The 12,430-nt window shown below is 41.5% G+C and overlaps 1 protein-coding gene across 1 annotated transcript in view; it reads left to right on the top strand.

Moving 5' to 3' along the window:
- The window catches only part of GRIK4 (glutamate ionotropic receptor kainate type subunit 4), a 758,447-nt gene that overhangs the window by 718,587 nt on the left and 27,430 nt on the right, over positions 1-12,430 (top strand). The window contains exon 15 of the mRNA XM_063436300.1: positions 7,201-7,310. Within this exon, the coding sequence (XP_063292370.1) occupies positions 7,201-7,310 (110 nt within the window). The remainder of the gene's footprint in view (positions 1-7,200; positions 7,311-12,430) is intronic.

The raw sequence follows: 12,430 nt of genomic DNA, 5'->3' as shown, positions 1-12,430 counted from the left end.
GTTAATATTTTATTTATTTATTCAGGGACGGACTGACAGCATTCTGGGCAAATTTTATCCTGGGCCTTTCGAAGGGCAAATATACTGTACATATATTAAGTAAATGTTAAATATAACATTAATATAATACTGAACGGTTTATTTACTAAATTGAGAATTCAAAGTAAATTTCATGTTTAAGGTCAAAACTTGAAAAATTCTCTAAACTAGCAATGGTTTCAATTCAGCTACTTTGGCCTTGAATTTGAAATTAATTCTGGATTCTCACTTCAATAAATAACAATTTGTGTATCTCTTTGTTTACAGTGGGAAGAACTATGCATGAATGCATATTTGTATTTGAGTGTGAAATTCTGTGTGAATGCAATGTCACGTTCTTTTCTGTATATAATGCCATTCTGAATGCATATGTATGTTTTTGTGCAGACTTAGTGTATGAATGCAAACATGAGTGTATTGAAAATGTGTGTGAATGGAGGTATGCATTTTTGTCTGTTGCAAAGACAGTAAAGCAATTATATATTTTATGTAATTTAATATAATCATTGTATGTGTCAAAGTAAGCATGTATGTGTGGAGTGTAATATTAAAGTGTGTCAGTCATAAAGTATGATTTGTGTAGTGCTGGAGAGTATAACATGTAGAGGTTTATTTGCATGTAGTAAATGTAGTAGTAAATTCAGTGTTCTACAAGTAAGTAGCACAGATGTGTGTGAAAGCAGTTGTGTAGTGTGAATGCAAGGGTGCATTTATGTTGAATGCAAGGGTGCATTTATGTTCTATGGATGTAAAGGTGTATTTTGTGGTGGCCCTATGTATATGAATACAGTGGTGTTTTGGTGTATGGATGCCAATGTTTATTTGTGTCGAAAATCTATGTATGACTGCAGAGACAGAGTAGTATGGAGTGTATGTGTATGATGGAGGGATATACTTAAGCAGTGAGTGTGAATGGGTGATTTTATTTGTGATGAGTGTCAGTGTTAATGCAGGGATTCATGTGTGGGCATATCTGTAATCCATATCAGTGCATGTGTGTGAATGACGGATATATTTAAATTCCTCTATGTGTATAAGAATCAGGAATTTATTTATATGTAGCATATGTTTTAGTAGGCATGTCCATGGGGAAAATTTTCGGTTCGGTTCGGCATTCCGAAATTCAGGATTTTCGCAAATCAGCACTTCGGAAATTCGGCAACTTCGGCATTTCAGCACTTCGGAAATTCGGCAACTTCGGCATTTCGGAACTTCGGAATTTTGGAATTTCGGGACTTCTGCACCTCGGGACTTCTCTTGCAGCCGCTTGGTAGATAACTCCCTAATCCCCATGGTATTAGGGAGTTATCTACCAAAAGGCTGTATCTACTTAGTATTAGTAAATTTTGCCCCTACTCGCTATACCGCAAGTAGGGGCATGTCTAGTAAACAGTGAGCAGCCTGTGACTGCTCACTGTATAAAAAAAAATAATAATTGTGCCCCCGGCGGCCCCTACCCCTGAGCGGCGGGTGGGGGCCCTAAAGTAAAATGATGGGGGGCCCTAAATACTAATAAGGGGGGACCTAAGGTCCTCCCCCCTGACCCCCACCCCTCAGCGGCGGGTGGGGGCCCTAAATACTAATAAGGGGGGACCTAAGGTCCTCCCCCCTGACCCCCACCCCTGAGCGGCGGGTGGGGGCCCTAAATACTAATAAGGGGGGGGACCTAGTGTCCTCCCCACTGGCCCCCACCCCTCAGCGGTGGGTGGGGGCCCTAAATACTAATAAGGGGGGACCTAATGTCCTCCCCATGGCCCCCACTCCAGAGTGGCGGGTGGGGGCCCTAAATACTAATAAGGGGGGACCTAATGTCCTCCCCCTGGCCCCCACCCCTGAGCGGCGCGTGGGGGCCCTAAATAGTAATAAGGTTGTGGTCCTAGTGTCTTCCCCCCTGGCTCCCACCCCTCAGCGGCGGGTGGGGGCCCTAAATACTTATAAGGGGGGGACCTAAGGTCTGTCATAAACTTTGAAATAAATTGGTGCTAAAATAACTGTCTAGTAATGCCAGGGGTGTCTAATTTCACAGTAATATGAACTGTCAAACTGATATAGTGCCCCAAAATGAGTCTTAGACCAAGCAAGTCAGGAAGGAGGTTGGGGAGGGAGAGGTTACTCAGGTTTGCTATGTATCATTTTGTCACTTGCTGTTTAGTAGATTTCTTTATGCTATCAATGTTCTGTTTTTTTGTTGTAAGAACATATTTCACGTCTCATTTGGCATGTCTCCTTTTTCATTCTATATATAAGTTTACAATCCTTGTTACTTTTTTTGTTACATTTGTCAAGCTTTGTAAGGCTTTTGGCCCTTGTTTGAGTATGAACACAGCTGTTGGAGTGCTTGCTCTGTTCCCCTAGTTTGGGGTCAGCTTCCTTAGGTGAGTGAGACCTTGGTGGTAAGTTGCTTCGCTGTGGTAGTTCAGATGTTTGTGCATTAGCGAAACATCTTATAATTATCCATTTTTTCTGTGTAATTGTTGGGTATGGAGGTGGGTGTGTTGCATAAGGTGGAGAGGCCATTCATGGTAAGCTTTTGCCGTGGGTCCATTGTGTTTTATAACTGTATGTGTGTATTGTATGGGGTGTCCCCGGTGTATGTTTCCCTTAAGAATCCCTGTGGGGCTCTGCTTATTGCTGTGAGTGCTGCCTTAAGTATGTGGAGTATTAGGTACTTTTGTTGTTTCGCAGTACCCAGGGGAAAGAGATGTGTAGAAAAATTTTGGGGGGTTGTGGGAGAGTTACTCCTGAGCTATCTTTAATTTTTGTGCTTACATCATTCCAGTATGTGGACAAGGGTGGGCATGACCACCAAATGTGTAGCATGGTGCCCATGTTGGAGTTGCACCTCCAGCAGGGGGATTAAATGTTAGGGTATTGTGTTATAAATGAGCTGAAACAAGGTACCAGCAGTAGAAAATCTTTCTGGTGAGCTCGATGTGAGAGGCGTTCATTGTTAGGATTTTGTGTGCTGAAAGGATTTTGAGCCATTGGTGTTTTCCTAGTTTGTACATTAATTCTTTCCCCCAGGCCTTTACAAAGGGAAATGTGTCTAAAGTGGTTTGAACGTGTGCTATTGTATACAACAAGGATATAGGTTTTCTGGGGGGTTTGATTTTCAAACATATTTTTCCACATCTGTTAGCCGTAGTTAATTTAAAGTAGTTTTGGGTGTAAGAGGGTGTTTTTCTAGCCAGGATCTCAATTGTGTATAGGAAAATGTTGCTCTCTTGGGTAGGTTGTAGTGTTGTTGTAGTTCTGTGAACGTCAAAGGCTGGGATCTCTGATATATGTGGTAGAGTGAGATAACTACGTATCTTTGACAGATTTTGTTGTTGAAGGTTGGGATCAATATTGGGATTGCTTCTATGGGTAATGCAGGTGATAATTGGTCAGCAATTCCTTGTTTATGCCAAAATTTGTCCCAGATATGAAGTGTGAGGACAGTTGCTGGCAACATGTATTTGTAGTGAGACTGTTGGGGTCTAAGTATTAATGCAAAAGAAGTAAGTGCGTAGCCATTAGTGCAATGGGATACCAGTTTAATCTAAAGAAGAGGACATTCTGTATATTGGGATGTTAAGAGCAGTGGGGCTACTTGGGCTATATTGAGTATGTTTGGAAGATCCATACCTCCTTTGGAGACATGTAGGAACAGAACAGACTCAGCTACCCTGAGTCTTATGTTGTTTCCTAAGAAGGCAGTGAGAGTCTTTTGGGTTTCACGAAGGTATGCTCCAACGAGGTCTATTGGGAGTAATATGAACAAGTATTGTAGCTATGGCAGTATGATCATTTTAACCACAGCTATCCTCCCTGCCCATGAGTCATATTTGCCTTTCCAACTTTGTAGCTGTTTTTTTTATTTCTTTTAGTAGTTTTAAATACTTTGCTTATAGATTGTGCAACGTTAGAGTGAAAGCTACTCATAAGAACTTTAGATGATCTTGTCTAGTTATAGGCAAAATATTTTTTTTAATAGGTTAACAGTGGTTTGTGGTAGGTTTATCCCCATGGCTTGGGTTTTGGATAGATTAAGTTTATAATATGAGCATTTGCTATTTTGCGTAAGACTATCATGGAAGTTTGGCAGTGAGATATGTGGCTGTTCTGATATTAGGAGTATATCATCAACATATAGTGTCAGTTTATACTCACTATAGGAGATTTTCTCCTTGTATGTTAGGGTTTTCTCAGATGGATTGTGTCAAGGGTTCTAGGCGAAGATGTGGAATATCTGGTAAAAGGGCATCCCTGCCTTGTTCCATTCGAGATTTGGAATTCCAGAGATATAAAACCACTGTTCACAATTCGAGCAGATGGTTTTAAGTTTATAGCAGATATAAGTGTTAGGAATTGGGTTGGGAAACCAAATTTGCACAGGACCATGAGGAGGAAGGGCCAATGCAGCTTATAAAAAGCCTTTTTGGTGTCCAGAGAGCCCATGCACCTTCCTCATGCTATCCATTCCCTGTCTGCCACCAACAAATCCTCATGCTGGTCTTAATGCACTATTGTATGGATTATGGGCGATAGTCTGGCTGTGTATATTTGTGTAAGTACAAGTTGCTCCAGCACGTAGAACTGGATCACACCTAGGACTAACAGGTAACGTCTTACCGGGCCTTAGAATGGCCGGACTTAACGTACCTAAGAATAGTCAGAATACTAGCCAAGGTCGGGGATACAGAAAGAGACAACGATTAGGGAAAGTCAGAAGTCACGGATACCAGAATACAGGGAAGTCAAACGAAGCCAAAGTCAATAACGAGAAGTAAACGCTCAGAAACACACTCTCGGACAACCACTAGGGAAACCATGACAGTGCAATGATGAAAAGGCATAAGGAGTTTAAATAAGCCTATTTCAGCTCTGAACAAAAATCAGCCTTTGACCCGAGAACGTGTGCGTGGGTCTCCCGCGTGATGTCACGCGTGATGTCACGCGCACGCTAACGTCATCATCAACTATGGGCGGACGTGTAGCTATAATTTGGCGTGGATCCTGCATCCATCCGCATGATACAGGGGTCAGTTATACAGACGCCTGCCCGCTGAGCGCAATGCAGCCCAGTACATGTTGTAAGAGATTTCCTGATGTGAGGATAAAATTATTTCTGGTGTATGTTTTGTGCCTGGGTAAGTAATAAGATAATTCTTTAACTGTCAGGTGAAATGTTCTCCACGTGTCGTACAACCCATAGTCGGTTATGAGCTTTGTTAGGGCTTTACTGTTAGACTTAAAAGTAGTGTGCCTGGTGGATGCTTCAAGGGATTGTGGTGTCTAAACATGAATGTAGCATGTGGTTTAGGTCTCTGCAAATTAGTATGGAATCTGTTTGTGCAGGTGGTATTTTATTGAGGACTCTATGGAGGAAATCTCTCTGTTGAACGTTGGGGCTGTAGACATTCATTAATAAGTAGGGTGTGTATTGATTGTGCAATGAATGATAAAGAATCTACTTTTTTGATTTGTAGTAGATCAAAGGATAAGCAGTTATCTATCAGAACAGACACTCCTCTCGACTTCGAGGTGTGAGTTGTGTGGTATTGTATGGGGTAGTCTCGCAGACCAAAGATGGGTACTCAGTTTGATACAAAGTGTGTTTCTTGTATGCATAAAATGTCAACGGTGTTGCGTTTGGCATCGTTTAGAAGTATGCGCCTTTTGGGGTGTTTAACCCACGTGCACTTTGAGTGAATTTTCATAGTGGGTAGTGAGGAGGGGTGGCTGGTTGCATTTTGTATCTTTGGTGTGGGCGTTGACGAGATATATGAGCGTAAGGTCTGTGTTTGGGATAATCTGTGTTCATATGGTCGAGCACTGTTCATCTTCCCGAATTGTTATTTGATATAGCATGTCAGAGAGGAACCTGTGACATGATGTGAAGATTGGAAGGTTGTGATTTGTCCTTAGGGGGGAGGGAAAGGGTAACACAGGGTACACATGATAAAATTGAGGTAGAACTAAAATAGGGTGGAAATAAAAAAGACTTCTGATGTGGGTGTTCCGCGCCATAGGATATAGGAAAGAGTTCTCCAAAATGTGTCTGATGGGTACTCTTACAGCATTGGAAGCACACCAATGTACTTTGGGGACGTATTGGTCTGTTCATGGACTGGTGATTTGATAGGAGGTGGCTGAGTTTAGGCACTAAGTATACACTGCAGGTAGAGTAATCAGAAAATGTTTAACAACAGTATTACAATGAAACAGCTTTGAGTCAATTGTCCAATTAATTTTGTTCCCTTGAAAAATAGGGGGCTACATATTAAAGTGCTGTAATTCTTAAACGCTCTTTTTTTAATTTGGATGTGAATACTCTCAAATTAAAACTGATAGACTGCACTTTAAGCCCATATTCATTATTTAACCGTAACTTTAATTTATTTTGGTAAACAGTTGAATTAACAAAACTTGTGTCAGTGTCCAAATATTTTCAGATCTAACTGTATTTTCCAAAACTATGTATGCTTTCTCTTCTTTCTATAATGTTTGATGTATTTTTAAGTGCTCTAAATTAGATCACTATGTAAAACTTTTTAAAATACATAATTATAAACTTGCCAACCACCTGTCCATCTAAATTATAGATGAAATATCTGCTTTCTTTGAGATAACCAATCACAATCCAGGCATCTATCCGGTCACTAATCTGACAGCTATCCCTATAATGTCAATTACTTTTTCCAGATCACGCACTGTAAAATAAACAGATGTAGGTTTTGCCACCACATGCTTCTGGTAGATTATATTGTAATCTTTATTCTAACAAGAGTAAGCCTCTGCTTTATGAGAATGAGTAAAATAACACTTTGGATAATGCGTTTTCATTCAAAATGGAGTTTTAATTTAGCGGATAATGAGATCAGTAATGTTAAAGCAGTTATGTTAACACAGTTGTGGTATATTGTTAGTTTTGCAAGAAATGTTATTCCTTTTGAAAGTGTATACATTGCTAACATGATTTTTATGGGTACTTATAAAAATGATTTGTAATAGAGCCATAATTTTATGAATAATCTCATCCAAATACATAAAGTGTAGCTAAATGAAAAAGCATTCATAGACCTAAATTGTTCAATACATTATTTTTAATTTCATTGAATTATTTCCACATTGTTGAATTACTTATTTATTTTTTATATATATATATTTTTATTGCAGGGTCGAAAGCCAGGATATTTCTCCTTCCTAGATCCCTTTTCTCCTGGAGTATGGCTCTTCATGCTTCTTGCCTATCTAGCTGTCAGCTGTGTGCTGTTTCTGGTTGCTCGGTAATGTGCTTTCCATATTTTGCTTGATAACTGTTGCCACCTAGTGTAAACAAGACATATAGACATTGGGAAAACTGAAATTAATAACCCATTTTTTTTTCAATTTGGATTTTATTGGTATGTATGCATTCAATATACATCCCTGTTATTATATATATATATATATATAGAAAATGTAGAAAGAAACATAAGCATACATGGTAGCATCACATGACGAGGTATATCCGAAGAGGAAACGATATTCCTGTAATTGAAGGGAAAACTTTATGCATATGTTCCAACTAGTCAGGCATAGTAAACAATCCCTTTGGGCTTAGATTATATTAGGGATTATGGGTAGTTTATGTAATCTGTATGGCTAAATATGCTGGATAAGGTTATCTAAATATGCTGGATAAGGTTATCTAATACACAAAGAGATCGTTGGGAGTAAAGGGTTTGGTGTGTTGCTACTGGACTCAGGGCCGGCCTTAGGCATTTAGACGCCTGTGCGAAAAATCTTCACAGCGCCCCCCCCCCCCCCCCCCCGTCATCCATGTATGCTGTTATGTTTGTGTTGTCTGTGTATGTAATAGTACGTGTGATGACTGTGTGTGATATTTGTAATGGGTATATTAACAGTGTGTGATATGCGTGTATTGGTTGTATGTGACACACACACACACACACACACAGAGTCAGATGGCCATACACACACAGGAAGACATCCACACACACACAAGCAGACAGTCATACACACACACACAGGCAGACAGTCATACACACACACACAGACACACAAAGGCAGACAGTCATACACACAGACACACACAGACACACACAGGCAGACAGTCAGTCATACACACAGACAGTAATACACACAGACACACACAGAGGCAGACAGTAATACACACAGACACACACACAGTCATACACACAGAGGCAGACAGTCATACACACACACACACACACACACACGCAGACAGTCATACACACAGACACACACAGACACACAGAGGCAGACAGTCATACACACAGAGGCAGACAGTCATACACACAGAGGCAGTCATACACACAGAGGCAGTCATACACAGTCACACACACAGAGGCAGACAGTAATACACACAGACAAACACACAGAGGCAGACAGTAATACACACAGACACACAGTGGCAGACAGTAATACACACAGACACACAGTGGCAGACAGTCATATACACACACACACGCAGACAGTCATACACACACACACACGCAGACAGTCATACACACACACACACACACACAAACACACAGGCAGATAGTCACACACACAGAGGCAGACAGTAATACACACAGACAAACACACAGAGGCAGACAGTAATACACACAGACACACAGTGGCAGACAGTAATACACACAGACACACAGTGGCAGACAGTCATATACACACACACACGCAGACAGTCATACACACACACACACACACACACAGACACACACAGGCAGATAGTCATACACACAGAGGCAGACAGTCATACACACAGACACACACACAGAGGCAGACAGTCATACACACAGACACACAGAGGCAGACAGTCATACACACACACAGACAGTAACACACACACACACACACAGAGGCAGACAGTCATACACATAGGCAGAGAGTCACACTCACCTGACAATCACACAGTTACCTGTGGAGTTAATTGTGGAGGCAGTGCAGCTCCTGGTGACTCTTTGGTGGGGAAGCAGGGACCCCTTCCTGCTTCCCCTGCAGCAGTTTTCCGGCGTTTTTAGCTCCGCCCCCGCCGCACGGTAAGCTCCGCCCCCGCTGCAAATTAAAAAAAAAAAAAAAAAAAATTTTTTTTTTTAAATCGGCTGTGCGGCCGCACGGCGCCCCCTGCTCCATGGCACCCTGTGCGGCCGCACAGCTCGCACACCCCTAAGGCCGGCCCTGACTGGACTCTAGACCCATAAGGCTATGTGTCATTTCCTGAACTGCAGCCTGCAGACTGAGGTCCCAAACTAGTGGGTCATGGGTTGCGAAATCCCTTCTCCTGGTGCACCTGGTGGTTGACAGTCCTCTGATCTTTGTATGGTCTTCGTTTGTGACTCCTCTGGTAATGATAGTTGGTGTAGAAAAGTCTCTGGGTCATCCATGGAGGTCAAGGTGAGTATGCCGTCATCTTTCGTGACTATTAGAGAGCCCTTCACTCCCCAGCGATACTTGATGGAGTAATCCCTCAGTCTCCTGGCGATCGGGGCCAGCTGTCTTTTCTTCAGCAACACCCTGAATGGAAGGTCTCCATATAGGGCGATCTCACTGCCTTGGTAGTGCACTGTTCCCTGGGCTCTAGAGCGGGTCATAATGACGGATGTTGCCGCTATATCTTTGGTGACGATGATGACATCTCTGGATGCCCCTGTCGGGTCTGTAGCCGCTTTCCTTACCCTGAACACCGCCGTCACCAGTGAGGGGTCTGCCTCCCCCTTGAGGCCCATATTGGCCACTAGCTTCCATGTGAAGGACAGCAATTCCTCTCCCCCAATTTGTTCAGGGATACCTCTTAGGCTGATATTACACCTCCTGTGTCTGGTCTCTAACACAGTGTCTTGTGCAGCATCTGTACTTGGTGGCGATATTCCTTCACCCGGTTCTGAGTCTCCAGGATTTGTCTCTGGCCTTCTTTCTTGTTTCCATAGCTTTGACTTTTGTGTGTATGATTCCCACTTCAGTCTGTGTCTCTTGTAGATCTTTCTCCCACACATGCCTCAGCTCTATTAATAACCTCTTAATATCTCCCTTGGTGGACGGGGAAGAGTCTTCCTCTGATTCAGATTCCCTGTATACGCCGTCTGAGCCGACCGATGCAGTGGAATCTGCATCCCCCTGGGACTCTTCAGGAGCCTCAGCCTTCTTTTGTGCCTTAGGCGCCATCTTGGGTGACGGCCGCACTCAAAGGAGAGTCTGATGTCAGGCATACCAGAGTCTTCAGGGCGGCGGGATTTCATGTGCCTGCATCCCATGGTTGTCTCTGGAGCGTGGAGGGTATGAGTAAGTATATTTTTGCCGATAGGGTAAAATTCATTTTTTAGCGCATCCGTGTGGGAGTCTTACTAAAGCAAGTCTGGTTCTTCTTGTCATCGACCCCCCCCCCCCCCACCACCATTTTATTAAGTGGCAGATGTGGTGATTTTTTGGTGACCAGGGGTCATGTGACCAAGCTCATGTAGGTCTTTCTTACAGGGGGATAAGCTTTAACATTTGATATGGCAATTGGGTAATACAATACCTTTACAAGTCAGGAAAGAGATAACCACTTCCCCCTATCCCCATCCCTTCCTGTTCCTTCTTGGCAGTGCTACTGAGCAGACGTGAGCACACATGGGCTAATTTTTATAATGGTGAACTGTGAGTGGGATCCTGTGACTTTATAAGATTTAGTTGTTATTGATAGTTAGTTAGATTGTTGTTGCTGTTTTTGGTATAGTTAGTTAGATTGTGTGTCATTATTTGTATGTTGTTGTTGTTTTGTCTCGGAATAAATATTTGTTAAAGTAGAAGGACCATAGTTTATATGTGTATGTTTATATAATAATTTATAGAGTTTGGTAAAATACCACATCAGCTATAATATGTCCCTTGTGCTTCTTATTATGATTAAAATTAATCAATTTAAATTTGCAGAGTATACAATATATACAATTAATAAAGTATGCATACTTCTGCCATGACAGATAATTTAAATTAGTAGATAGAAAATAGACCAGCACTTCAGAGGGCCCCCAGCAAGCAACTAATAACTTGATAAGGACCACATGACTGGGTTGAAGCTTTGCTACTGTGATTACAGTTTAAATGGAATATTTTTGGTTTCTAAAGAGTGCAGGACCATTTGTTTTTGTTGTTGCCTGCTTTTTGTTTAAATAGGTAAAATGTAAAAATGCACTCAAATGTTAACAACGTATATTCCATTTTGCATTTCCAGTGTTCCTTTAGCCCTATTTATGTCAGATGACCCCCAAATAAAACAAAAAAATAATAATAATCTTACTTTTTTCTCCAGCGGTTAGTCCTCCATTGCCGCCATCATGCTTCACCCCTGGGAAACTGTCTATAATGACAATCTCTCTTCCTATCTGAACAAAGCTGGCACATTCTTTACAATTGTCACTAATGTGCCAATGAAACATGGCAGTTGCAGCAAGCTGAATAGCATTAAGGGAATAGAGTACCCCTTTAAGTATGATCAATGTCATATTTATGATATATGAAATAAACAAAAGAAACAAGAGAGACAACCCCAGGAAATTTTGCTTTGTGTTTGTTCCATCATAATTTAAGGTATTCTCTTTAACCTCACACATTAAATATTGTTTTTAAAAATGTAGAAAGGACTTCCTTATAATATCCTACATGACTATCTCGACATTAGGTATGAATAAAATGTTAAAAATTGAAGAAAAAAAAACACTTTTTAAGTTATTGTTTATTTTTTTACATATGAAGAGCAACTAAACAAAAATAAGTCAGATTCACGTATCAGTCCTGATTGTTAAATGCCTCATATGTCTAGGATCTTTTTGGTTGTTAATGCACTCTACACCCTACTCTATCCCTAACTCTATCCGTACACTAAATCCAAACTTACCATATACCTGCACTATCCTTAACCTTAAAACAGCAATGATCATAACCCAGCATTAATTTTAACTCTACCATAGCACTAGACCTATGCTAACCCTAACCCTTCCCTTGCCCTAACTCATGGGGACAACAGCAGAGGGATTTCCCAGCTCACACAGTACAGTGTGCTCGGTGAGCACCCTCAGCTGTGTTACTGCAGCATTAGTGGGAGATCTCCTTTTCATGTTGTAGTTCTGGCACACTGTCCCTGCCAATTGCACTGTGATCAGTGCTGGGCAGCTGATAAAACCCAGTGTTGGTTACATTTTGGTAGAAGGCATGCAGGGACATCCAGATGGATTCCCACAGACTGGGTGCAGGCTCAGAATCACCACATCAGAGCACGATTCAGAGTCAAATCCAACTTTATTATCCCTGTACATTATGCATACAAGTACAATGAAACACAGTTGGCCTCTGAACATCAATGCAGCAGCAATTAATAAAAATACTAAATAAAAAGTCTACG

Source organism: Pelobates fuscus, chromosome 11, assembly GCF_036172605.1.
Source record: "Pelobates fuscus isolate aPelFus1 chromosome 11, aPelFus1.pri, whole genome shotgun sequence".
In the NCBI taxonomy this organism is placed as follows: domain Eukaryota; kingdom Metazoa; phylum Chordata; class Amphibia; order Anura; family Pelobatidae; genus Pelobates; species Pelobates fuscus.
This window is presented reverse-complemented; position numbering and strand designations above follow the sequence as displayed.